The sequence below is a fragment of the Culex quinquefasciatus genome, chromosome 1 (assembly GCF_015732765.1).
Source record: "Culex quinquefasciatus strain JHB chromosome 1, VPISU_Cqui_1.0_pri_paternal, whole genome shotgun sequence".
Taxonomy (NCBI): domain Eukaryota; kingdom Metazoa; phylum Arthropoda; class Insecta; order Diptera; family Culicidae; genus Culex; species Culex quinquefasciatus.
Window position 1 is genome coordinate 54,252,597 of NC_051861.1, and position 27,906 is coordinate 54,280,502.

The window sequence follows — 27,906 nt, forward strand, 5'->3', positions numbered from 1 at the left end:
ATAGCTATATAACGTGTCTGACTCACTGGGAAGATATACAGTCAGTCAGACAAAACGATGATGGCACAAGTTCATACATTTAAAAAATTCAAACCCCTCTGCTGAAATAGTTCGCGAAAAGACAAGTCAATCGATAAGGCTTATGACCTTTGAATCATACACATTCAAGTGATAAGGAACTAAAAGTAAATATAATCTACTACATCGGTTGTTTTGGATGGCGGAAGTGTTGACGAATTAAATTTCCCCTATTTCAATTGCAATTAACAACAACACAGGTATGTGGAAGGAGGTTCTTTGTGCTTTTAGTTTTATACCGCTGTATGTTGTCGAATTTATAAAAAAATATCAAGTCTATTCATATCAAATTATAAAAGAGGTTAAAACATTTTTCGTAAAATCAATATATCGTGCATCAATTTTTTTGTAATTGTCTGCTATACAATATGAGAACATTATTACACTCTAAAAAATAAACCCTGCAAAGTTAGAAAAAAAACACGAAATGTTGCAATGAAAAATTTTGTTTTAAATGAAAAAACGCATGTAGATTCGAAAAGTACATTAAATTTCCCTTAAAATGACATGTTCCAATTTTTTACAGTCATGTAACGGAAAATGGCAGAGTTTTTAAAACTTTTTTAGTGTTTTTTTCAATGAAAAATACGTTTTTTCGGAATTATGAGTACGCCATCAAATCGAGCGCCTAATTTTACATAAAAGTTTCTTTGACACCAATTTTCTATCTCATCACCGTTTTAGGCTGTAAATTATTGAAAAACACCTATTTTTTCGCATGTTCAAAAATGGAAGGGGTCGTACCGTCCCTCCGGACAAAAAAACAAAAAAAACGGACCTCGGATTCGTGATCAGGGACAAAAGTTACTCATTAGGACAAAGTTTCACGCAAATCGAAGAGGGGTCGGGGAAACTGCTGTGTGAGTTGGCGGAGAATTACCCCTATACAAAATTACATACAAAATGTAGTTGACTTTGGCTACTCGAGTTTTCGTCCAGTCGAGCTCATACTTAGACTTCAGGCTTACAATTAAGCTTTTCAATGGAAATTCAACATCTTTACAATTGTGCATTTTTATGAGGTGATATGATTGATTAAAATATTTCTGTCTCTTTGAAATCATAATCACAATTCTGTTTTGTAAAATGCTAAATAAATATTTTATTCATTTTTTCAATAATCATGCAAAGCACTTATTTTTTGAATTTTCATAATTCAACCAATACTATTCAATATTCAACACATTTTTATATTCTAGACACTTTGCTCAAATTTCCGTTGTCTGCGTGAAATTTAAAAATTTTCATTTCCTTAATTGAGATCCAGATATGTATCACAACTCGACACTGTCACTTTGCCACTTTCAATTGCTCAATTAAAAAATATACTAAAACGTTGCTCATCTTTCCACAGACTGAGAATTTATTTGTTGAATGTTGGTTGACACAAGAATGAAGCTAACCCAACTAATTCAGTGCAAAATGACACTACTGCCGTGACCGAGATCACTCTTTCGTACACTCTACCTGCTCACAGATCAGTCTTATCATCTCCTGATTACGGAAATTAAACATACACACAACCTCGATGCACACAATCACTTTATAATCCACTATTCTTGACGCGCAACAACCCATCGTTTTGAGACACCTGTTCCACTGGACTAGCGCGTTCTATGCCCGAATATCCGACATAGCCGTCGTCGTCGTCGTCGTCGTCGTAACCTCATCGGAATAACCGCGATCAAAGCGCGCGCGCACTTGTGGGATCGCTGCTCTAGTTGGAATAATGTCAATTTACTTTTTCCATTTCACCGAAGGGGACCCAACAGTGAATGCCGTATGCGATTGTTTCGGGGGGAGCGTCGTGCCAGTGTTGGTTGGACGATCGTGGGGTCGTTTCTGGACACAATGGCGTCCCGCGCACCCGCACAGCGTAAACAAACGAGAAAAATGCCCATAACACTATTGGACGACGCGTGACGCGACCCAAAGTGTAGAGCATCGTCGACGTCGGTCGGTCATCATGGATACCGTGCGGTGAGGTTAGTTTAAGTTTCTTTTAATCGTTTTGTACCTGTATTTGTTTTTTATTGATATTTCCTTATAACCTATCCAAAATTCAAAATAATAATCTTTCTTTTGGGATTTGTTAGGTCCTGAAATTAAATTACGAACATTTTTTAAGGTACAGTTTTCCGATAACTTATAAAAAGCTACAGGCCGCATTAACAAAGCGGATTCAGTGGCAATTTATTTGATCACCTAATGTTAACATGTTAAGGTTAATGCTAACATTCCATAGGTTGTCTCCCCTAAGGTATCGTGATAAGGTCCAGCTTGTGATGATACATTACACTGAAATAAAAAAATGTACCAAATTCTCAAATTCTAGGAATTTTGCCACCTTTCCTTATTTAGTAATTGGGTGTCTTGAAAATCTACCGTTTACTAGGGGGAAACGTTACCCAAACATGACCACTAAGCTACGTGGCTCAGTAAAAAAAGTTGTTCAATCCACCTAAAAGTTGTTGGTGCCTTCCTAACAATGATATATTATCTAAAATATTATGTCTCTAAATTTTACTTCATACCAAGTGAGAATCTTGGCTCGAGCCTCGAGTCGATTCTGGCTCGGTCTCGTGCTCATAACTTTTGATAGGGTGTATGCAACTCTAGAAGGAATCACCCCTACTTACGGTCCGTCCGTACGATGGGGAGTGCACGGTTGAGTGAATCCGACATTCTAACATCTTCGTTGTATCAGCCAGCCGTGACGTTATGGTTCCGTGGTCACCATAGAAATGCCCCTAAACAACAAATAATAGATTGTCCCTTGGTGCCGCACTTGCTAGAACGCGCACACATTCAACCAATGCGCGGCCTACTAATACTACCACGTTTATGCAAATTTTTATTTTCACGTGTTGCTCGAAATCCCGCTAGCCGCCCGCCAGTTCATTGCAGGTGACTCATTACTCTGGCAATGCTGGTGGAACGCAAGTTGGAAACTGACAGTAAGTTGTTTAGATCTACAAAAAGTGCAACAATATAAAAAAGTTTTCTATCAATCCATTACATCACTAAACCACCCATTCAAGCAATTTTCAATGTCAACCTTCAGACTTATTTATTTTCCACGTTGTCTTATGGCTACCACGTGAGGGTTAAGTTGGGTGGGGCAAATGAACTTGTCTTTTTATCGTAAAGAATGGTATCCGCTGGGGGCCACCTGGTATGAAGGGGCATTTTCACATCGTTGTAATTGTTATACGAGCGTCAATGGGTAAGAGACGCGGACAAAAATAAAGAGAGACCCCTCCGACGGTCACGCGGAAACAACCATTTTAGTTAGAAGCCAAAATCATGCGTGACAGTGCGACGGTTCGCGGTGTGTTATTAGGCGTGAACGCGCGACCTCGTAGGAACAATAATAAAGGAGAGAAATATTGCACTTCTTGTGCAATCATGTAAAGCATTCTAGTCAAGCGGGTCAAATACCTTTTTAATTATATCAATTGAGTTGTACCGTCAGTAGGGGTGACTATGGGTCAAAAACGATACACCTCTCGTAATTTCTTAATAACAAAAACCACAATATTTTGATTTTTCTGGTTGGTTTCGGTTAGAACAGTCCAACAAAATCCAAAATCCAAAACATCCATTTCCAAATATAAAAGCTTTAAGTGCTCTAAACACTGCTGTCCCTATTCAGAATGTAGTCCCGATTCGCCCCAGATTACGGTACTAACATTTTCCCAAAATATGGTGTGATTTGATGGACTCTACCTTGAATGGCAATCGTTTGAAAATTGACCCAATCCCATCCCTTATAGGGGGTTACATTGGGTCAAATGAAACTAAAATGATGCTCAAATTAAAAAGATATGGCAAAAACAAGTCATCCAACAGTGTTTCTTGTTCGAGGGAATCGTATTGACATGCTAAAATGTTTGAAGTTGAGATTTTCAAATATTTGGGTACTTTTTGATCAATTCCAACAACATTTTTAAAAATTTGGTTTTTCGAGAGGTCATTTTTGGCCAAAAACGTACCTCAATTTTGAACAGCTGCTAAAATGACAGGATTTGTTCTAGGAACGAGATTTTTTCAGCAAAGTTATCTTGAGATGTCCCTTGCACAACCGTTTTAACAGAATTTAGTTTCATTGAGAAGTACCTGAGAAATGGTCAAATCCGTAAAAAATCACTTTGAGCCAATCTCACCCCCCAGACCCAATGTCACCCCCACTGACGGTATAGAAAGTTTTCTGGTTACAAATTACAGTCTTTTGAATCCATCATCAACTTTAAAAATGCTTTATTGTTTGTTTTGCAAATATTAGTAAATCTTCATATTACATGGAATTTCGGTACGAATTATATAAAATAATTCTAATAAATAATTTCTAAATAATATCTATAGAGAATATTACAATGGTAGTTATGATCGGACGTTTGCCACTCCTTATTTATGTATGCTCTCCGTTTTTTTTCGAAATATTCATCAACATTCAATGAAATATTTTTTTTAAAGTTCAGAATGTTTATCTCGACCTGGATCTGGAATGTTTATCTGGATAAGGCACACGTTACAGCGTGTTGTTCGATGTTAGATATGCTTGTATTTCAAAATCATGCTCACCATGGAAACGTTTTCTTGTTGATTGGTAATTCGTGAAGTTCAATTGAAAGATATGAAGAACCTGGAACAATGTCGTTGAAACATATGACAAGCGTTAAAACCAAGTATAACATTTGTTCTAAATCAATTGTATAGTTCATAACCCATAAACTGACTAATTATTACAGTTGGATCAAGGTCCACGATGTCCACACGGCATGTTTTGTGGGAAAGGAAGCGATCGCGATGGGAACCGGCTGCCACATCCTGCTGGTCAACGTCAATACCCAGGTGGAAAGCTTTTATCGTGCGACCGATCGGGCCAGCGGTGAGGGCGTGTCCTGCTTGAATGGACACAAGAGTTTCAACATTTACGCATTCGCCGAAAGTTGTCCCCAGCCGAGGATATTCATCGTGGCCTATCCGGACAACTCGGTGCTGTTTGTTTTGGAAGGGGGTAAAATTCACGTTTTTAAAGCAATAATGAAGCTCAATTCTCAACCTTGAAAATTATATTTAAGATGATAAAACGCTCAGCTATATCTCGCTATGCTTTTCGGAGAGTGAGTACCTAGTGGCGCTGACCGGTTTACCGGATTACTGCATCGAAGTGTACGTTTGGAGAAACAAGGAACTGCTAATAAGGCGCAAAACGGAAATGCAAACCGAAAAACAGTCAATCTCGTGCAGTCCGGCATCTATGCTGACGGTTTGTCAGCTAGCCTACAGTCAAGCCCAGATAACACTGTGGGAAGTGCACGGTAATGTGCGTTTGTGCCGATTGATTGAAAAGCCGTTGAAACTTCCGTTCGGGAAGGAGGAAGCACCCTTAGACGGAACATTTCTAATTGATGGCACATTAATGGTCATTAACCGCCTCGGAAGTGTGTATAGTGTAAGTATATACGCAATTGTTTCACCAAGTATTTTTTTTTTTTTTTTTGAGTGCATAATTGACAAAGGGAGCGCGTGGTCGTAAAAAATATTCGGAGTGAAAAGTGATTTTTTTTTTGCGTGTGCCTTTTGTTTCGCATTTTTGTCGTGTATTGTGTGCTGCGAGGAGAAAATTGCCATCTGAAAATGCAGCGTCATCAGTGCATAATTGACAAAGGGAGCGCGTGGTCGTAAAAATATTCGGAGTGAAAAGTGATTTTTTTTGCGTGTGCCTTTTGTTTCGCATTTTTGTCGTGTATTGTGTGCTGCGAGGAGAAAATTGCCATCTGAAAATGCAGCGTTATCAGTTCATAATTGACAAAGGGAGAGCGTGGTCGTAAAAAATATTCGGAGTGAAAAGTGATTTTTTTTTGAGTGTGCCTTTTGTTTCGCATTTTTGTCGTGTATTGTGTGCTGCGAGGAGATTTGAAATTTGCTCGCGTTATCTAAATTGTAGAAACAGTAAAATATACTGATAAGTCCAGCCCATAGCACTCGTTCGATTAAAAAAAACTTTCTAAATCATCACTAGTTTATCTTTCCGCAGCCGGCTGCCTAAGATTTAAAAATTTCAACCGATAAACAAAATGCTCATGGTCACATCACTGCCACTCGTGAATCCTGACCTCATACCCATCTACTAACCCCTCAAAACTCATGTGATACTTTGTCGGAGAAGCAGTCGATTAGGCGGTCTCTATCACTCAAGTATCGGACTAACATTCCCATCCACTTCCCGTGACTCTACCACTGGTCGTGGCCGGCGCCGGTATTGATCAGCATGATAGGGGCCTTTGAGAAGTTGCGAAGCGAGGAAAGATAGCACCCACTCATCTTCCACGGCTCGTGGATGTAACTTCTGGAGGTCCTGGTCAATAACGGAGTAGCAACTGCGGGTGGGCACCTATGCTTATGCTTATGCTTATGCTTATGCTTTTTAATTGTTTCACCAAGTATTTTTAAAACCATTTTTTTTACTAAAATTTGTAATATTTTTGGTTTTCTATTGATTGTCCATACAAATATTTTTAAATTTTCAATATTCTGTATCTTTATGTTTATAAGGTGCTTCTCTATGAAGTTCTAGTAGTAATAAGAAGAGTGCTAGAGCTTATTTACAGGCTGAGGGTGCAAAATTAGTACATCAAATTTCAAAATTTGAAGCTTTGAAGTGCTTTTTTCACCTCTTAAAGAATCATTTTTTGGCCATGTTTGTTTTAGAAAAACATTAAAATCGTGATTCAGATTGCATCAATAACTTATTCCTAATAAGTCAGCAATGTTTCCGTTCTATCCTATTTTCTGCGTAGTTTTCAGCTACATCCGGCCAAGCGAATCAGATTATTAAACCAGCCGACGAACCAGGCCCGTTTTTTCCGCGACTATTCTACTGCAAAGGTGGGCTGTTCCTCAGCGACACGGATGGCAGTATCAGCTTCCATAAGCGCCAGAAGGGCGTCTGGAATCAGCTGTGGAACATGCGGGCACCGGAAACATTTACCCTGCTTTTGTATTACTCTGCCAGTGATGGTTTGTATGGAACGACTGTCGAAGGCCGGCTTGTACGAACTGTGGTTGATAATGATGCTCGAAATGTCGAATTTGTCACGATTAAAGCCCTCGATTGCCAACTGACAAATTTCGTTCCGGTAAATCCTTTGGTAGAGTATCTTGTGGCAATGAATTTCTTCGATGAATTGATGGTGATTGAAGGTAATACTGGAGCAAGGCTAGTCTCGTACTCCGTTGACCAGATGAGTTGTATTAAAGAAAATACTGCACTTCCTTTTGTCGCTGTTGGAACGCATACTGGAATTGTTCATTTGTTGTCCGTGTACAATCCAACGGAAGTAAAACCCTTAACCGAGTTTCATCTAAGTCACGCTACAATCTCAAACATACAATTTTCGGAAGATGGTGGATACATGGCAGTTTTCGACGTCGATGGGAACATTTTCTTTATTAAAGGACTTCCTGGAAGCTCAATGGACATAATTCACCATTTTGAAACAACAGCAAATCTCATCTCACCATTATTCAACGTGTGTGAAGAGTACATGCAGATCGTATGCCTGGTTCAAGAAGATCAATCAAATATTGTTCAAAAAACAATCATGCAGTTGACCATTTCATTGGCCGATGGAAGCCGCCAAGTTAATTCATGCATATCTCTACATCAATACACACAACTAGAAAAGAAACCTTCATGCCATTCAAAGTTTTATGCCATCAGAAAGCTGTCGAGTGAAATTGATGTTCTAGAACTGAACAATGGCAGTGACAATAAACTAACTGCAAAGATTTGCTCGACAATCAAAGTGAAACACCAGGTGCAAAACTTTCAAATCAGCGTAGATCAGTTCCATATGACCACGTGGAGCATCGACGGCCTCGTGACCATCTACGAAACAAAGTCTGATAAACTGTTGGCGTACTTTATCGCGCACGATCGCAACAAAATGGGCGCCAAACTCATGCGATGTGATCTGATGCATCAGTAAGTAATCAACTTTATAGTAATTTGGCAGATTTTCATAAATCACATAATTTTAAGGTACATCTTCTCACTGGGACACAATAATTCCTTGGTTTGCTTCAAAATGCATCGGAGCTCCACCAACGCTCAACGTTACACTGAACTCAAGCTCAGTCTAGAGACGGATGACGTGGCATCAATGTTCATGAATCCCACAAAAGGCTTCACTCCGAAAGGATTTACCTTCACCAGGTGGATAGATATGGAGAAGATCAGCCGGTTGGAGAGTGAAAAGTTGGACTGTGAACCCGTCAAACTGGAGATCATCAAAGACTTCAAAGTGGTACGGACCATGCTGAGGGATCTGCTGGATGCTAACGAGATTGCAACCGAGGAGGAACAGTTGCCCATTCAAGCTTTCAACTTAAATGCCTCAGTTACAGAACATCTTAAAGAAATGGTTTGTCGGTTTTTACGTTAACTAAAATTTTAATCTTACATTATGTTATGTTTTACAGGCGAAACAACATCGAGAAGCTGAACATCAACGACTTCTTGATTACATAGTCATGCAGGAGGCTATCAATGAAAAAATCATTCAATACTGCTGGAACACCATGGATCGTAAACCTTTAAGAGTCAGGTAATAATACCCAAAATGGTAAATAACTTACACTTCATACTTAAATCCAACAGATCATTCTTCACGAAGTTGGCGGTGGAAAACTACGCTTCCCTTCCAAACGAACGAGATGATCAGTTTATGCAGAGAATGATCGTTTATCGCGAAACAGAACTCATGGCCAGCCACGACGCTTTACTGCCATGGAAGCCAACGCCTACTTACCAACTGGAATCAATTTTGAATCGTGATCCGGACTATGGTAATGTGATTGATGTCCTATCACGCGCTGCAACGAAAAAGTATTACACGCTCAACGGAACTACAACGCATCTTTACATGGAGCCCATTTCGTTACGTTACGAACAACTAGAGGTTGTAACTTTTCAGCAACTGTATTTCGAACAAGTTTATGGACATGTGGAAATGATGAGGTTACGTGATTTGTTCAATAAAAAGTTTGACGCTTTAAAAGCGATGAAAGACGCAGAAATGGCCGTTGTTCTGAAGCGAAACAACAGACTACGAGTTATACAAAGTGAACTGTCGTTAATATCGAAGTTGCTTGGAACGCGTGATTTTGAAAAGGAACCAATTTCTGACCCATGCCTCAAACCTGATGAACATCCTGAATCTACGCTCAAAACCGAAAACCATGAAATATCCGTTGCACCGTACTTAACGCCCAGCATGGAAAACTTGTTGGCCCAGCAAAAGGCCGAGAGAGAACAAAGGCAACGGGAGCTGATGGCGGATGACTTCAAGGATCGCGCGCTCATGATGATGATGGATGGAGTTTTGGAGCATCGATGGGAGGATGAAATCAAGAAAATTCCTCCCATACCGCACTGCTTGGTAAGACTAGTTTGTAAAATTGTAACCGAGAAAATATTTTTTTTTTGTTATTCCGATTTTTGAGCACATTGACCTTTTTTGGTAATGTCAAGCAGGCAATTTTATTGTAATAATGTTAGCTTTTTAAAATTCCTTGGGCATGAGTAAGGACCTCGACGCCGTTAGCAATGTTGGCTTTAAAATAAAATTTCGTGATAATATCACTTCCCCTCAGCCAACATTTTTGCCATGCGAAACGGGCCTCGACGCTGTGTCTAGGTTTAATTCCTAGCTAGGAGCCATCAGTGTCTTAAGAGGTGGTCCCAAGGCCTAGTTGGAGTTCAGGAAGCAAATTAGTGGTCTCCCACTCCTTTTAAATTGAAAAATGAACTCTGAAACCAGCGCTTACTCACAACAGAAACAGAGGCCTCTTCTAGGCATTGTAGGATAGAATAGATTTTGAAATTTATTTTAAAAAATATTACGTGCATAGATTTGAAACTTCCATTTCAGTAAAAATACAAAGCATTTTTGATATGTCACAATTTCCATAGAGTCTCGGTCAATCAATAATGTAATGATATCGGACAAAATTCGTTACTCTGTTGAACTAACGGTTTTTGGATTATGGTTGTATCGACCATTGTTGCGAATCGAGGATCTACTGGAGCCTTGACGATCAAATGGAGTCTAACATTTCAAAGGACACATGGGTTTTGTGAACAGGAGTGTGTCTCCTTCACTCAAATGACAGTTTACACAGCAAAAAATCGGATGGTAAAATCGCATGCAAAAGCATGCACATCACCTTGGTCAAAATAAACACTTAAATTTACATTCCTGCGTGTACCACAAAAAACGTGTAATATTACACAGACCACTATTTTTCCTCCTGGATAGGTATCGAGTGGGTTACTTCAGAAGTAAATTTCAAATAATTAAACCCGGTTCTGCGAAAAAGTATTTTATTGCATTATTTAACCAGAATAATACTAATATTTTGTTACATAGTCGTTAAGTTCTATACGTGTTGCTGGACTTGATCCTCAATTTGACTTTCGCGCGAAACTAACTTGGTCAAGAAAACCATGTCGATGGCCATTTTTATAGAAACTCGAACAGTTTGGTCTGGTTATCGGCGAACTTTTCCCAGCAGTCACAGTACGCAGTACGCGATACAGCAACACAGCGAGCTGATCAGGCCACACGATCCAGGTGAATGAACAGGTGTCGTTGCAGCGAAGAATTCCTTGTCGTGATTGATCAGGGGCACTTCCGGCCAAGAAGATGATTGAGTCACGAGTAGCCGCATTACCGTTAGTGATTTTGATGATCGTTTTGAACTCGAGGACGGCCTTGTAGGATCGACACGTGACGGCCAACATTAGCGGTGTTTGTCCTTGGGCGTCTTTCGTTTTCAAGAACGGGACTTTCGCACAGGAGTTGTATGATTTGCAGATCTTCGCAAAAAAGTTCGTTCTAGTCCAAGATGAATGTTTTGTTGTAGAATTTCCGATGCTCGTTTTGGTCATTCATGCTGTCTTTGTCGTTTACTCCTGTTGTTTCATAACTTCCTGGTGGGAGGGGAGAATTAAGAGCGTTAGAAACAAAATCCTCCGCGTCGCATTTTTTCTCGAATGCCTACCAGACGATTTTCCAGCCAAGTTTCTCCGAAACCACTTTGGCATGAATGGTGTTCCGGTTTCCATCGATGTGTTCCGAGGGTTCCGAGACACCGATTGCCGCGATGCCATATAAATGTACTTAATCGAGGGCAGATCCAGCCTGCGCGGATCACAATTCGTGTCCAGCCAGTTCTTGAACATCGGGTAGATCGCCATCGTGCAACAGCAGAAGTCTGTCCGAGCACTCTCCGTCGCAAATCTGCGACATGTTCGACGGTGAACCCATAGGAAACACGCTGGCCTGCTCCTGTCTTCCGGTGTTCAACACTGTTCGACGCGGAATCTGCTGGAAACAATCCGGCACGCGCGACGTCGTTGTCACCTTGTTCACTTTTAGGTAGTCTTTCCGCAGCAGCCGACAGTCGACAACTTGTCCCAGCTACCTCCGGTTCCAACGGCGGGAGCACAATCTCGAACGGTACCAACAGAACGTAACCTACGTAAACAACGTCCCTGCTAATAACAAAGAATATTAAAATTTTCAAACGAAATTAAGTTTAAAACGAACTTTCTTGGGCAGGCACTGCTCCTCATCCATCTTGCCATCCTTGAGGACCACCCTGTTTGTGTGAGTCGCTGACACTTCCGGTCTAGCTGTAGGTGTCGATTCCACGCACCGGTACGTCTTGCTTTCGGCCCTTATAATGTAGCACAATTCGCCACGGAATCTTCTGAAAACTATCCAGCACGCGCAACCTCGTAGTCGAATTCATCACATCATCCTACCACAACAGAAGACCGTCCGGAACAGGCAGTGATCTGCAGCGGAGACTTGACTGCCGCGTAATCACACACCCGGTCGGCATCAACTGTATGTTTTATGAAAATGACGCTTCTGCAAAATAAAGAATATTAGTTTTTATGCGAAATAAAACCATAATCAATCTTACTCCTCCTCGTCCTTGGTTGCCTTCCGTGAGTGAATTTCTGGCATTTCCGGTGACGCTGCAGGTGGTGGCCGATCGGGGCCGTTTTTCCTGTCGCCGGAGTATTGCTTAGTGCTGCTGCTGCCCTTCCCTAACCAGAACAGAAAACTTCTTCAGTAAAAAAAAACTTCCGCCGACAACACAATGCCTCCGGTCTAACTTGAGTTGGAGTTGGACGTCCACCCGAGATAAAGTCCAGCTGCTGCAACAGGTTCAACACCTGCGGAGGTGTTTCGGAACGTTCGGAACCGATGCTGCAAGAAACGGAGCAGTTGTCGTGTGTGCGCGAAAACGAAAACTGACTGATTTTGACATTTGGCAAACAAACAACACTCTAAAGGAATAAGCTGTTAATATTACACAAATTGGGTGTAAATGGTGTTAGGAAAAATAACGTAGGGGAGTACCGCTAAAGCTGTGTAATATCGCATATATTTTTTTACATGCCCCTTCATTACATGCAGGTGTTTTACTACTTTTTTTGCTGTGTACATAAGGTATGATAGAGATGCACTCTTGTTTGCAAGGCTTTATACCCTAACGAAATGAAAGGCACGAAATAGTCGTCTTAATGACAAGTGTTCATCTTATGAACTGTTCATTTATGTTTATTGGTTTTTGGAAGCGGCAAGTCTGGTTTAAAAACAAGGTCCTTTACCTTATTTGGCGTTGTAATAAAATATTCAGGGATTTGAGATTTTCTTTTGTAAAGATCTCTGATTAGTTACATTTTCTTATTTAATTAACTAATAATTTAATTTCTTTCGGGCCTTTTTACTTTCAATCACAATTTCAGAGTTTCCTTATTCAGTGTTAAACTTAGATTACCGTAACTGCTCAAGACATCCAAGTTCTTACTACTCACACCAACACTAATTTTCATTCACCTTGTTACCACATGCTCGTCTGTATCAGAGGGTCCAAAAATCTGTCTTATCTGCACCAAGCATGGCGAATATCTGTACCATTATCTGTACGGTATATTTTTTGTAAAAAACTTTTTTTTTAACATGCATTTTGAACAATCTTATGACAACACTAAACGCTGATATGCAGCTCGGAAGGAACGCAAAACTCCATATAAAAACACCCAGGAAACGGCCAAGGAAAGACGTTTCTTCGCGTGACGTTACTTCGCGCGAAGTTTGTTTGCAAAAGTTCTAGTGAAAAAAACTTAAATATTCAGAATTTGTTTATTTTATTGCAACTGAAAGTCATAAATGTATCAATAATTTTGTAATCGATATTATAATATTGAAAATTCCGAATTGCCTTTTGATGCCGAATCTCACAAAGCAGAATCTTGAAATTAAAAGGAAGGATTTTGTATTTTGCTTGAAAAGAAGTAAACCAAAGAGAAAATCCATAAACACACAGATTCAAAAAAACAAATATTAAAACTAAAAAAATCTTAGATTAAAAAAATAAAAAGAAATATATATACAAAACAAAATTTAAAAATAACAAATTCAAAGCTTTAAAATTCTAATAATTAAAAATTAATAAAAATGAAATAATATAATTCAATAATTCATACATTCAAAATCCTTCAAATTCAAAATTATAATCCAAAAAATTTAAAATTCTAAATTAAAATCTAGAATTTCAAATCATACCCAGATATAAAATTTAAAAAATATCAAAGAATTTAAGAATTCAAGAATTAAAGCATTTATGAATTTAAGAATTTAAGAATTTAAGAGAATTTAAGAATATAAGAATTTAAGAATTTAAGAATTTAAGAATTTAAGAATTTAAGAATTTAAGAATTTAAGAATTTAAGAATTTAAGAATTTAAGAATTTAAGAATTTAAGAATTTAAGAATTTAAGAATTTAAGAATTTAAGAATTTAAGAATTTAAGAATTTAAGAATTTAAGAATTTAAGAATTTAAGAATTTAAGAATTTAAGAATTTAAGAATTTAAGAATTTAAGAATTTAAGAATTTAAGAATTTAAGAATTTAAGAATTTAAGAATTTAAGAATTTAAGAATTTAAGAATTTAAGAATTTAAGAATTTAAGAATTTAAGAATTTAAGAATTTAAGAATTTAAGAATTTAAGAATTTAAGAATTTAAGAATTTAAGAATTTAAGAATTTAAGAATTTAAGAATTTAAGAATTTAAGAATTTAAGAATTTAAGAATTTAAGAATTTAAGAATTTAAGAATTTAAGAATTTAAGAATTTAAGAATTTAAGAATTTAAGAATTTAAGAATTTAAGAATTTAAGAATTTAAGAATTTAAGAATTTAAGAATTTAAGAATTTAAGAATTTAAGAATTTAAGAATTTAAGAATTTAAGAATTTAAGAATTTAAGAATTTAAGAATTTAAGAATTTAAGAATTTAAGAATTAAGAATTTAAGAATTTAAGAATTTAAGAATTTAAGAATTTAAGAATTTAAGAATTTAAGAATTTAAGAATTTAAGAATTTAAGAATTTAAGAATTTAAGAATTTAAGAATTTAAGAATTTAAAATTTAAGAATTTAAGAATTTAAGAATTTAAGAATTTAAGAATTTAAGAATTTAAGAATTTAAGAATTTTAGAAAATTTAAGAATTTAAGAATTTAAGAATTTAAGAATTTAAGAATTTAAGAATTTAAGAATTTAAGAATTTAAGAATTTAAGAATTTAAGAATTTAAGAATTTAAGAATTTAAGAATTTAAGAATTTAAATTTAAGAATTTAAGAATTAAGAATTTAAGAATTTAAGAATTAAGAATTTAAGAATTTAAGAATTTAAGAATTTAAGAATTTAAGAATTAAGAATTTAAGAATTTAAGAATTTAAGAATTTAAGAATTTAAGAATTTAAGAATTTAAGAATTTAAGAATTTAAGAATTTAAGAATTTAAGAATTTAAGAATTTAAGAATTTAAGAATTTAAGAATTTAAGAATTTAAGAATTTAAGAATTTAAGAATTTAAGAATTTAAGAATTTAAGAATTTAAGAATTTAAGAATTTAAGAATTTAAGAATTTAAGAATTTAAGAATTTAAGAATTTAAGAATTTAAGAATTTAAGAATTTAAGAATTTAAGAATTTAAGAATTTAAGAATTTAAGAATTTAAGAATTTAAGAATTTAAGAATTTAAGAATTTAAGAATTTAAGAATTTAAGAATTTAAGAATTTAAGAATTTAAGAATTTAAGAATTTAAGAATTTAAGAATTTAAGAATTTAAGAATTTATAAATTTAAGAATTTAAGAATTTAAGAATTTAAGAATTTAAGAATTTAAGAATTGAGGAATTTAAGAATTTAAGAATTTAAGAATTTAAGAATTTAAGAATTTAAGAATTTAAGAATTTAAGAATTTAAGAATTTAAGAATTTAAGAATTTAAGAATTTAAGAATTTAAGAATTTAAGAATTTAAGAATTTAAGAATTTAAAAATTTTAGAATTTTAGAATTTTAGAATTTAAGAATTTCAGAATTTCAGAATTTCAGAATTTCAGAATTTCAGAATTTCAGAATTTCAGAATTTCAGAATTTCAGAATTTCAGAATTTCAGAATTTCAGAATTTCAGAATTTCAGAATTTCAGAATTTCAGAATTTCAGAATTTCAGAATTTCAGAATTTCAGAATTTCAGAATTTCAGAATTTCAGAATTTCATAATTTCAGAATTTAAGAATTTCAGAATTTCAGAATTCAGGAATTTAAGAATTAAATAATCTAAGTTAGACTGTAATCCATATTCATACAAACTGCAGTCCCGATTGACCCAGTTGATGGTGCAAAACATGATTTATCGAAAACTTTCAATAAAATTTACTTTGACCAGATTCCATTTATTAAATAGTTTAATGTGACATAATGGCGTTACCTTTCAAGAAACAAATAATAATGTTTTGAAAAACGAGGATTAATTTTTTTAATATTCAGGCAACTACAAGGCAGTTGTAAATATGTTTCAAATTTAGTGCATGTAAAGTATGGAATGCTAAAAAGATAAATTTTATTATTAAACTTTTTTTTGCAAAAAATGCTTTCAATGCAATAGCAAGATTATGAATATAAAAAAATCATGTTGTTTTCATGTCATTTAAAAATATACTCAAATTAATTTAAAAAAATACAATAAACTTTATGACTCATTATTTTCTGTATGATTCAGTTCAACTTTTATTAAATTTTTAAAGTATTTTAGATTTTATTTTACCTGTGTTCTCCTTCATTTTAAAATCATTTTTGAGAAGAATGGGAAATGCTGGAAATTATGTTATAACTTTATTAGAACGAAATGCTATACATTATTTTTGTTAGGTCCTTGTCGGTACTGAAACCTGGTTAGCAATGAGTCTGCTTTTGTAAATGCAGTTTTCTTAAACCTAAGAAAAACCTAAAACTACAGAGGATCTTGTGTGTAAAGTTTAGTGGGAGGGAGCCAATTACCCGCGGCGTACTGGGGGTTAGTATTAAGAGAAAATATTCTAGCATAAATGGATCTAAGATCGTTAAAAAATATAAGCTTGATCCATTTCTAAATGTTTCAAAAGTTAAACTAGATTTAATCAATGAAAAGTTTTTAAATGTTGAGATAATTCAATAATATCATTTTGAGAAAGAATCTGTTTTATCTGAAAATCTGTACAAATCAGTACGGTGACCCAAATATCTGTCATCTGTACGTACAGATTCTATACTCAAATCTTTGCTGAAAATCTGTACCATGACAGATAAATCTGTACATGTGGCAACGCTGTTCACCTTCCCCCTCCCGATCCCCTATATCTTCCGGTGGTGTTCATTTTGTATGCAATACTATTTCGGCCAGCCGGGACCGTGGTGTAGGGGTAAGCGTGATTGCCTCTCACCCAGTCGGCCTGGGTTCGATCCCAGAAGGTCCCGGTGGCAAATTTTGAGAAGAGATTTGTCTGATCACGCCTTCCGTCGGACGGGAAGTAAATGTTGGCCCCGGACTAACCTAAAACGGTTAGGTCGTTAGCTCAGTCCAGGTGCAGGAGTCGTCTCCCTGGGTCCTGTCCTGATGGAGTCGCTGGTAGGCAGTTGGACTCACAATCCAAAGGTCGTCAGTTCGAATCCCGGGGTGGATGGAAACTAAAGTGTAAAAAGAGGTTTGCAATTGCCTCAACAATCAAGCCTTCGGACACTTAGTTTCGAATAGGAATCTCGCAATCGAGAACGCCAAGGCAATGCTGTAGAGCGAATAATTTGATTTTGACTATTTCGGCCACTACCCTTTTTTCCACAAGAAACCGGACTTGGACTGACTTGAGGCCGCGTCCCCCACCTTGCTCCGTAAAACAAAACGAAACGAATAATGTTAGCTTTTTAAAATTGATTTCCGGTTGCCCCTGAAGCTTGGTACAGATTATTGAAGATGAAAAGAGCCATTTAAAACCAACTAATCGAAAGAGTTTGGCCTAAGCGCTTATGACGTCGAAAAGAATCTCAAAAAGGCTTGTATGCACAAAAAAAGACATTAATTTAAAATCTCCATACTATGTTGTATGGAAATTTGATTCAATTTGTATTATGCTTGAATTTTCGTCCAATTGAGCTCATAATTGGGATTCCTTTTACAAACAGTGATATTGTTTTTAGGAAACCGGAAAGGATCCACAATATTTCAATGAAACCGACATTCGTGAGGTAAAAGACTACGAAGAGCAGATTGAACTTCTCCATAGTGAACGAACACGCTACAAGAAGATGCTTGAATCGGAGAGGCTTGAAATCGCCGAAAACTTGGAAGATCAAATTCAAAAGTTTAACACGACCGTTGGACAGTGTTTACTGGACAAAATACGCATAGAGTGTGCCATTCGCGAGGAAGAGATCCGTATTATAAGGAACACGTTTTACAATCACCAGCGATTGATTTACGACAACGATGCGAAACTCTTGAGGGATTCTATCAATGAAGTTAATAAGTGTATTGATGAGCTAACAGAAATTACCAGTGAACTGCAGGATAAAGTGAACGATTACAAGAACAATTACGAGACACTGAATACAAAAGACAAGCTACTTGATAAGCAATTTAAGATCAACTTTTCCGATACAGCACAATCTGCAATCGTGGACCACGCGTATAAAATTTTCAAGTAAGCTTTAACAAAAAGGTTCATTTACAAAAAGTCATCAAATTTTATTTACAGGCGACGCCCGAAAGCCCAACTGAGGGCCGTGGTCACTGTTTCGATCTTTCAGGATCTGGCAAAACGTATCACCGCCAAGAAAGTGAACCAGCAGAGTAACATTCTGCTGCCACCGGAATGTAACGAATTTCTGGCCTCCTGTGATGGTTTGGATCAAATGTCCAACTGTCCCGCCGGCATGGACAACAACATGTGGCAAACGCTGTGCAAAATGCGGCGCATTAAGCTGGAGAGTGAATTCAGGGTAAATTAAGCATAGTATTTTTATCAATTGTTTTTACGATTTACTGTTTTTCTTATCTAATTTCACAACTTGCTTATGAAGCAAAAGTTTCAACAGTATCAAATAATTATCCACATGTTTCAGATTTTAGATCTCTATTAAAAACAAAAACGTTGCTGAATCCACCGTAAGGTGGTTGATGCCTTCCTCACAATGATATAGTTTTTTGGGAAAATAAAAATGTCTACCTACAAATGTTCTCTAAATAAAACTTCATAGAGCAATTCCAGCTCAAATCACGATTTTTTCTGATTCTTTTTAAATAATATAAATATAAATCAAGTCTGTCATATAGAAATTTCCAAAAACCATGTATGTAAAATTGTCTGAGGAATCGATTCCCACTGACGGTTTTGAAAATTTTGATGTTTAGACCACTTTAAAAAAAAACAGTTTTATCAAATGATTTTTGTAAATATTTTTATTAGGAGAGACATAGCATCCTGCATTTTTCGTGAGTCTTTTTGTAACATCTTAGGCTTTTTGACAAACATTTTCATTTAGTCATTTAAAAATCTTATAGAAGTGGCGTGTATTTTTCTTTCAGTGTATTTTTTCAGAAAGCCCGTCCAATTTCCTATAATTTTGTATATGACCACTTTTTGATACGATGCAACGGCTGTATCTGTATCTCAATAATTTTTAAGTTACAAAATACAAAAATATTTAAATAGCATATACCCTTCTCCAATGTCATTTTTGAGTACAATTGGCTCCATATACACAAAAATGGCTTATATAAGCCTAGGAAAACATGTCTAAAAAGTTTCATTGAAATCGGAGAGAGGTACAAAAGTACCAGAAAAAATCCTGATTTGAGCTGGAATTGCTCCATTACTCGATAGGGTTGTCCGATCTATAATCTTTTGGACTCGTTTGGATAGGTATTTACATTACGCATCCAACGATAGGTCGCGTGACTGATCTGGACTTCGTTTCCATCGAAATATCTGAGATCCAGCTTCAAAAGAGAGAATAAACAACATTTAAGTGCTCATAACTTTTGATAGGGTTGTCAGATCTTTAATGTTTTAGAAAAGGTGTATTGATTACCAATCAAATTAAGGGTCACACGATAGATCAGAACAACGTTTTCATCAAAATATCTGAGATCCGGCCTCTAAATAGTGTATAAATAACACTTAAGAGCTTATAACTTTTGATAGGGTTGTCAGATTTTCAATCTTTTGAACTCGTTGGAAAGGTCTTTTGAATACCTTTCTAAAAATAACATGGTGAGTTTTCTTACAAAAAAAACACACACTTTTTACAATCTTCCGGACTTTTGTTCAAATCTTTTTTTAGCATAACTAGGGTCTTGTGGGACCCAAGACGGATCGAATTAAACCAAAACGGTCCGAATCGGTTCAGCCAGTTTGGAGATAATCATATTTTTCGGTGCACGGACTTACAGACATACACACGCATATACATTTGTTCAGAATTTGATTTTGAGTCGATAGGTATCCGTGAAGGTTGGTCTACGAGGTCGAATCAAGAAGTTCATTTTTCGAGTGATTTCATAGCCTTTCCACATTGAGGTGAGGAAGGCAAAAATAATAATATGTACAGACGTTTCAATGAGAATCAACTGAGTTTAAAATTTATCTTTGCATGTATTGTTCATAATGGAGATGAATGATTTGTTAAGTGTCTTTGTGTTCATATTTTTTCTATGAATTTTTTTTTGTTGTAACTTCGAACCAAAATTACATAACTACATTGTTGTTTAACCCCTCAGTTAAAAAGCTGCGAAATACAGTTGGCTGATTCGGAAGCCGCTTTGAACGCTTTCCACAAGGAAGTTTCATTGAAGAAAAATTTGCTTTCTGCGCTCGAAACCAAACTACAAGATCTGCTAAATGAAAAGGTATTCTTTATTTTTTCCACCGGGTTTCAACTTACTTACTTACTTCTTTGCCTTTCTCAGTTCAATGACTCCACCAACCGGACTGTGCAGATTATAATGAAACGCGGCTTGATTGAGGTTCCCATGTCCGGCAAAACGGTCGACTTCGACAGTTGCATTCTGATCCACCGGACCGATGTGGACGATATCAACGTAATCATAAAGCGCGCTGGCGCCAAAAAGCTCAAGGCCATGGTCAACGCTGCTCAGTTTCGGCGGAAGATTATCGCCCAGGAGTGGGACCACAAAGCGCTGCGACTAAAAATACGCGACCTGAGGGATCAGATAAAGATGATCGAGAAGTGCAAGATCACGAAGGAAGTCCAGGACTGGTTGAAGCGCAAGTCCATGGGAACGATGGAAGATCTGGGACAGTTGGCGCTTGAAAGAGAAATTGAAAATACAATTTACACCGAGGAGAAGATGCTGATTGAAATGTTTGTGTTTGGTTTAATTAATATGCATGACATTGTTACATGTTTATTTCTATTTCAGCAAAAAATCTGTCGAAGATCTAGAATCGAGGATTGCCAACAAGAGAAAAGAAAACAAAACGTTGGACAAGCAAACTCAAGAACTGAACGTCGATGTCACGGAGCAACATCTGCAAAAGGATACCGAATTGGAAGAATCGGATAAGAAAGACGCGGAGATTAGAATGGGCGCAATCGTTGACCGGGCTAGGCTAGTTCGGCTAGTTCAGACTCAACACTCGCAAATTTTGGAGTTGGGGACCATGCTGGAATTGCAACGTCTTAAAACATACCCAACCCTCACTGCCCCACCCGTGCTCGTTGAGATTAATGCACGCCATGCAAAGACGTAGATTTACTATCGCTTTTTGTTTTGTGGTTTCTTCATGAACAATTTCGGGTGAAATAAACTTAACCATCCACAGTTCTTTCATATATTTACACATTCAATCAACCTCGATGGCACATCTCACATAGAATTGGACAATTGTACTCTTAGAAACAAAACCCTTAGCTTCTGAACACATGCATATATAGAATTGTTTAAACGTCTTCCTTGATCTTGGCCAGCAAAGCATCGCACGTTTTCTTGGCATCTCCCAACAGCATGGAAGTGTTTGGTTTGTAGAAGATTGGATTATCAACGGCAGCGTAACCCACACCGAGGGAACGTTTCATCACAACGACCTGAAATTTAACGTTTTGTTAGTAAGAATTTTATCTTTTGGTGTCTTGAGTTCATGTTACCTGATCAGCCTTCCATACTTTCAACACCGGCATACCGGCAATGATCGAGTTGGGGTCGTCTTCCGCAGCACTGTTCACTGTATCGTTAGCACCAATAACCAGCACCAAATCTGTTTCCTTAAAGTCATCGTTAATTTCCTCCATTTCGAGCACATCGTCGTACGGTACTCCAGCTTCCGCTAGCAGCACATTCAGCTGTCCGGGCATGCGGCCGGCAACTGGATGAATTCCAAACCGGACATTCTTACCCTTGGACTTTAGGATGTTGACCATTTCTGCAATTGGGTACTGCGCTTTAGCTACACACAATCCGTACCCGGGGGTGATAATGATGTTCTTCGAGTTCTTAATCAGGTCTACGCAACCTTCGACGTTTACTTCGGTGTGAGTTCCGACAATTTCAGCCGGTTTGCCACCTCCAGTCGACGTGGTTCCGTATCCACCCAAAATTACATTCGGCAGGGAGCGGTTCATGGCCTTGCACATGATGTAGGACAGAATGGCACCGGAAGAACCAATCAAAGCACCAACAATAGTCATGAGATTGTTGTTCAACATGAACCCTTCGGCACACAGTGCCCATCCAGAGTAGGAGTTCAGCACAGTGATGACCACTGGCATGTCAGCACCGCCAATAGCTGCCGTTAACGTGACCCCCATCGCAGTCGACAAAGCAGCCGTCGTTCCCAGCAAACCCAATCCACCAGCCATCGTTGGTTCCATGTAGAACATACCCATTGCACCAATGTTTCCGGCCAAAAGGCCAGCATTAATCATATGACGACCGGGGAGCAGCAATGGCGCTGAGCTTAAGATTCCTTGCAGCTTACCGTACGCAACCAGTGATCCACTGAAGGTAACTCCACCGATATAGGTGCCCAAAAACAGAGCGGTCCTAAGGACATTCGCCGCAGGATCAGTTGCCAACGTGGGGAAGTCATGCATGTAGGTGGCAACGCACGTAAGCACGGCAGCAGCACCGACCAAACTGTGGAACGCAGCAACAAGCTGAGGAAGATCCGTGATCTGAATCCTCTTAGCGATAATGGAACCGATAAGGCCTCCAATACCAGCTACCCCACCCATCTGCATAAGAACTTCCGTACTCGGAGCCATGTGACCCAAGGTGGCAGCGATTCCTCCAGTAACACCCATAATACCGAGCGAATTGCCCAGTCGAGAAGTCTTCTGCGAGGAAAGACCAACCAAAGCTCCAATGCAGCACAAGCTTGAGGCGAGATAAGCCATTTGATGAATTTCGGGCATTTGTTGGAGGGCAGCTAGACCGTACCCTCCGAGGAACACTGCCGCCGGAATACCGTACAGGTAGTTGTGCTCTGGAGGGTCAGTTGGTCTCTTGAACATATCCAGCATTCGCTGGGTGACGAGGAATCCTCCGAAAATGTTGATGAACGAAATCAGTGCTGCACTCGCCGCAAGGGTTTCAATCGCATTTGTTGGGGTAACACCACCACCCATCATGAGGAGACCTCCTACGGCCGTGATTCCGGAAATGGCATTAGTCACAGACATCAGCGGCGAGTGGAGAGCTGGAGTCACTCCCCACACGGTATGATAACCAACGATTCCGGACATTGCAAAAGTTGTCATCATGGTAGTGAACGCCGGATTTGGTGAAATAGCTCCCAAACCCAACAATCCTCCCAATCCGGAAGTGTAGATCATACTGCTCTTCAATGTTTCATTGAATGGATTCGGTGGAACAACTTCCGCTTTTACAGCCGGTGCAGCAGCAACGGATGGTGGAGGCTTGGCCGACACCGAAATCACTGGTGGTGGCCACATCAAGGTACCGTCTTGCAGAACAATGCTACCGCGTACCACTTCATCTTCGAGTTTAACGTCAAAGTGATCTTTCTCGCCTATAGATAGCAAAAATTTAGAGATGTTGTTTGCGTACAAGGTCGAGCTTTGCGTTGGTAAGCGACTTGGGAAATCGGTCAAACCAACATGGACAACATCATGCACAACTTTGATTTCTCCAGGAACAGTCGTTGCAACATTTCCACCCGCTTCAGCTGCCAGATCTACAATCACGCTACCAGGTTTCATGGACTTTACCATCTCTTCGGTAATCAACCTGTAAAAGAATAACTTGTATTGTAACTCTGTGTTAAAACTCATAACCCCGATCAAACTTACGTGGGAGCCTTCTTTCCCGGAATCAACGCAGTGGTAATGATCACATCAACCTCCTTGCACTGCTTCGCAAACAGTGTCATTTCTGCTTCAATGAACTCTTTGCTCATTTCCTTACTGTATCCACCAGCAGTGGAGCCATCCTCCTCAATGTTGATGGTCAAGAACTCCGCACCCATGCTCTCGACCTGCTCTTTCACCACAGGACGGGTATCGAACGCCCTTACAATGGCACCCATTCCACGAGCCTGACCGATGGCCGCCAGTCCAGCCACACCACCGCCAATAACAAGAATCTTTGCCGGGGGCACCTTACCAGCAGCAGTAATTTGTCCCGTAAAGAAACGCGGGAAATGATTGGCAGCCTCAATGACCGCTCGATAGCCTGAGATGTTGGCCATCGACGAAAGCGCATCGAAGACCTGAGCGCGGGAAATACGTGGAATGGAATCCATGGCTGTTGAGAAGAAAAATCGTACGTTAATTCTTCTCTATGTAAACTCGTTAAAGCTACCCTTACCAAATGCAGTCAACTTCTTTTGGGCCAGCTTATCGATCAGCTCCTTGTTCTGGGTTGGGTAGAGAAAGGAGATGAGCGTTGAGTTCTCCTTAATCCCTGCGATCTCATTATCCGTTGGCTGTCTAACTTTAAGTACAATATCTGAAAGAGATTACATTAGCACACTGCCAGGAGATTCTTTTTAAACCTAAAGCACTGACCAGATTGGAATGCTTGTGTTTTGTCGACAATGTTAGCACCGGAAGCAACATACTCAGAATCGCGGAACTTGGCCTCCATTCCGGCACCGGCTTCAACGTTCACCTTGAAGCCTTTTTTAACCAGAGTGGCCGTAACGGCAGGCGTGACAGCAACACTGGAATCGATGCAATAAAAAATCAATAGGATGCCCTAGAACGCTAAATTTCAGATTTATAGATCAGTTTTCAGATTTTAGATATAGTCAGTGAATATTGACATTTTTTAAAACTAGTTTGACCAAATTCACCAAAATAATAACAGTATTATTTTAGATAGTTTAACATAAAAAGGTTTTCAACCTAGATTTTTTTTAAGAGATACCAAATTTTAAACTAGCCTTATTCATATTTCGTTTCTTTTTTAGCCTAAGAGCGAGTTTTTCACCAATGTGTAACAGGTCGTATCGAGGTGCTCCGATTTGGATGAAACTTTCAGCATTTGTTTGTCTATACATGAGATGAACTCATGCCAAATATGAGCCCTCTACGACAAAGGGAAGTGGGGTAAAACGGGCATTGAAGTTTAAGGTCCAAAAAACATAAAAAATCTAAAAATTGCTCGCATTTCAGGAAAACTTCATCATTTCCAACTATCTTAGATGCATTCGAAAGGTTTTTTAAAGCACTTTAAAATGAGCTATAGACATCCAGGATTGGTTTAACTTTTTCTCATAGCTTTTGCAAATTACTGTTAAAAATGGATTTTTTTAAAATCCTTATATCTTTTTGCAACAGACTCCAACACCCATACTCTTGTAGGTCAAAAGTTAGGGAATATCATGGACTATAATCCTACGGTAATAACTCTTTGGCCAATCGCAGTTTTTCTCATAGTTTTTCAATTACATCTAACTAACGTGAAATTTTCCGAGGATTCCGAATATGACAAAATTGAGACCAAAAAGTGCCGCTATGGGAGCCTACAGGGCAAAAACTAACGTTGTAAAAAGTTTGTTATAGAAAAATTGAAAAACTATGAGAAAAACTGCGATTGGCCAAAGAGTTATTACCGTAGGCTTATAGTCCATGATATTCCCTAACTTTTGACCTACAAGAGTATGGGTGTTGGAGTCTGTTGCAAAAAGATATTAAGGTTTAAAAAAAATCAATTTTTAACAGTAATTTGCAAAAGCTATGAGGAAAGGTTAAACCAATCCTGGATGTCTATGGCTCATTTTGAAGTGCTCCAAAAGACCTTTCGAATGCATCTAAGAGAGTTGGAAATGATGAAGTTTTCCTGAAATGCGAGCAATTTTTAGATTTTTTATGTTTTTTGGACCTTAAACTTCAATGCCCGTTTTACCCCACTTCCCTTTGTCGTAGAGGGCTCATATTTGGCATGAGTTCATCTCATGTATGACAAAAAAAACGCTGAAAGTTTCATCCAAATCGGAGCACCTCGATACGACCTCAAGAACAACCCGAGCAATATTTACAAATACTGCCTCTTAAAGGAGACGCATGGTATTTCGTTTGTCATTCCATAAAAAGCATTGTGAATTCAAAACAGACTACACTCAAACCCCGATGGTTTGACACCAACTGCTGTCAAACGAACGGGGTCACTTTTTAGTTTGACACCCCTTTTATACGGAGTTCACACATACTAACAAACGTTTGTTTTGATAGTGTGCGTAAGCTCCGTGTAAAAAGTGACAGTTCGTCACTTTTTAGTTTGACTTTGACCAACCAACGGGGTACAAACTAAAAAAGTGTCAAACGAAAAAGTGACCAACCACCGGGGGTTGAGTGTAGAGCCGTGTTGTTAAGTCTACAATATTGGTGGGTTTTTTTAATTTATTTTTAAAAGTTTCATCGGTAAGGTTTCTCTTGTCATGTCGGTAAAAAGTTTGACGAGGATTGACACTTCATCGCCAAACGTCAGCCTGACATGTGTCATTAAATTTTATGAAATATTTTCAGGAATCCACTAAAATTGTAAGTTTAACAATGCAACTTAGGTGTTCCTCGACTAGTCGAGAACAGAACATTGATGATGTCTGCAAGTACAGGGCGGATTCGTCAGTTCGACTAAAACTGCATTCTAAATAGCGATTCTGAATTCGCTAATTGGAACCGCTGACAGCTGTCAAAAGCACAAAAACACGAGTTCGGAAATCGACGAACAAAAGGGTCGAAAAGTAAACATTAGATTTTTAATTCAGAATGGGTCACCTTAGGTAAAAAATCTAAAAACCTTAAAAAACCTAACAAAATCGTGCATTAAATACGCCCTTTTGCCCCTACAGGAATTTGCTTTGCATAACCTGTTGATAAACTCCGTAATTTAAAAAATCCGTCTGTCAGAGCCTGGATACGCAATAGTTGGTTTGCACTCGGGACCTTTCATATGCCACGTGGTCACTTTAGGAGGAAGGGATTTTTTTTTGTATGGCAATTGTACACATGGTGATGGAGTCTAGATTCTCCAAAAAGGGTCCAAGTAATTTATGGATGGCCTCTACTAACAACAATCAGACAATACATACCGTCGCTCATTAACCCATCTTTCCTTGGGAACGCCAATCACCAAATTTTTATACGGGATACCCGTAACGGCTGTTGCCGGTTTTCCATCTTTTTGCAGTAGTTTAACGCTGCCTGTAAAATGCATTAAATATAAACAAAGATTTATTAAATTTACAATGGAAATTCATTGCCATTCGTACCTGAAAACAGACGCAGCGGATGGTACGGCTTGGGAATCTGCAGGATAACGTCGCCTCCATAGGCACACAGACGCAGCATGCCACGCGGCATTTCTTCCAATCAGCTGGTTGGTTATCAACGTTTGCTTGATGCACAAAAAGTGAATGAATGAGTGAACCGATTAAAGGTGACTACAAAGTCTGCAAGAAAAGAAGAATCCATATTTGTTAAAGCCACCATATGGCTGGTAAAAGAATGAACTCTCTGAGTTCATCTAATTCATTTGAGGTCTTTTGAAGCTTGGTTGTTATATAACTGAATAATTTTTCATGTTCTGGAAAAGGTAATTCAGTTAAAATCTATGATCTTAAAATACCTAAAACGATTTGAATTGTTCTCTGCGTATAAATGTTATTTTCTACAGAGATACCAGCAAAAATGTGTTATATTGTTGAACTAGCTAATGCATCAACTGATGATAATGCATGTGTTATGACAATATGTTTGTTGCGTTATCACAATCTTGAATGGCAATAACAACACAATTATTGTAATGTTTGCATTACTTTTGAAACTGTTTAATTGCCAACTGCTCATTTAAACTAGTCTTATCGAAACATTTAAAACCTAAACAATTTTTTTCTCAGAAATCACACTATCACATCGTTTTAAATTTCGATAC

The 27,906-nt window shown here is 37.9% G+C and overlaps 4 protein-coding genes across 15 annotated transcripts in view; 1 reads left to right on the forward strand and 3 right to left on the reverse strand.

The window, feature by feature from the left end:
- The window catches only part of LOC6034762 (protein unc-13 homolog 4B), a 53,255-nt gene extending 51,578 nt beyond the window's left edge, over positions 1 to 1,677 (reverse strand). For both annotated transcript variants that reach the window (XM_038250017.1, XM_038250029.1), the window contains exon 1: positions 1,546 to 1,677. The gene's annotated coding sequence lies outside the window, so the exon portion shown is untranslated. The remainder of the gene's footprint in view (positions 1 to 1,545) is intronic.
- On the forward strand, positions 1 to 21,344 carry LOC6034757 (cilia- and flagella-associated protein 43). 10 transcript variants are annotated; one of them, XM_038250033.1, is made up of 13 exons: positions 1 to 278; positions 4,555 to 4,766; positions 4,830 to 5,098; positions 5,163 to 5,536; positions 6,885 to 8,071; positions 8,129 to 8,510; positions 8,569 to 8,693; positions 8,747 to 9,527; positions 17,688 to 18,190; positions 18,245 to 18,488; positions 20,269 to 20,397; positions 20,458 to 20,873; positions 20,932 to 21,344. In XM_038250033.1, the coding sequence occupies exons 2-13, from the start codon at positions 4,732 to 4,734 to the stop codon at positions 21,260 to 21,262; spliced, it is 4,776 nt and encodes a 1,591-aa protein (XP_038105961.1). In that variant the 5' UTR covers positions 1 to 278; positions 4,555 to 4,731; the 3' UTR covers positions 21,263 to 21,344. The 10 variants fall into 10 exon arrangements, with proteins under 10 accessions (XP_038105961.1, XP_038105962.1, XP_038105965.1 ...); XM_038250034.1 differs by having other exon boundaries at positions 4,560 to 4,766; XM_038250030.1 differs by lacking the exon at positions 1 to 278 and adding an exon at positions 890 to 2,063 and having other exon boundaries at positions 4,560 to 4,766.
- LOC119765663 lies at positions 10,455 to 12,452 on the reverse strand. Of its 2 annotated transcripts, none has more exons than XR_005276888.1 (5): positions 12,278 to 12,450; positions 12,082 to 12,208; positions 11,700 to 12,026; positions 11,152 to 11,644; positions 10,455 to 11,080 (listed from the first exon to the last, which is right to left on the reverse strand). XR_005276888.1 is itself a non-coding variant. In XM_038250044.1 (5 exons), exons 3-5 carry the CDS (start codon positions 11,735 to 11,737, stop codon positions 11,057 to 11,059), a joined length of 558 nt encoding a protein of 185 aa, XP_038105972.1. In that variant the 5' UTR covers positions 11,738 to 12,026; positions 12,082 to 12,208; positions 12,278 to 12,452; the 3' UTR covers positions 10,455 to 11,056. The 2 variants fall into 2 exon arrangements, 1 of the variants encoding a protein (XP_038105972.1); XM_038250044.1 differs by having other exon boundaries at positions 11,152 to 11,647; positions 12,278 to 12,452.
- LOC6034756 (NAD(P) transhydrogenase, mitochondrial) lies at positions 21,330 to 27,444 on the reverse strand. Its single transcript, XM_001844979.2, has 7 exons — positions 27,245 to 27,444; positions 27,065 to 27,176; positions 24,537 to 24,691; positions 24,337 to 24,477; positions 23,820 to 24,273; positions 21,657 to 23,757; positions 21,330 to 21,596 (listed from the first exon to the last, which is right to left on the reverse strand). Exons 1-7 carry the CDS (start codon positions 27,333 to 27,335, stop codon positions 21,453 to 21,455), a joined length of 3,198 nt encoding a protein of 1,065 aa, XP_001845031.1. The 5' UTR covers positions 27,336 to 27,444; the 3' UTR covers positions 21,330 to 21,452.
- Between the last annotated feature and the right edge of the window lie 462 nt (positions 27,445 to 27,906).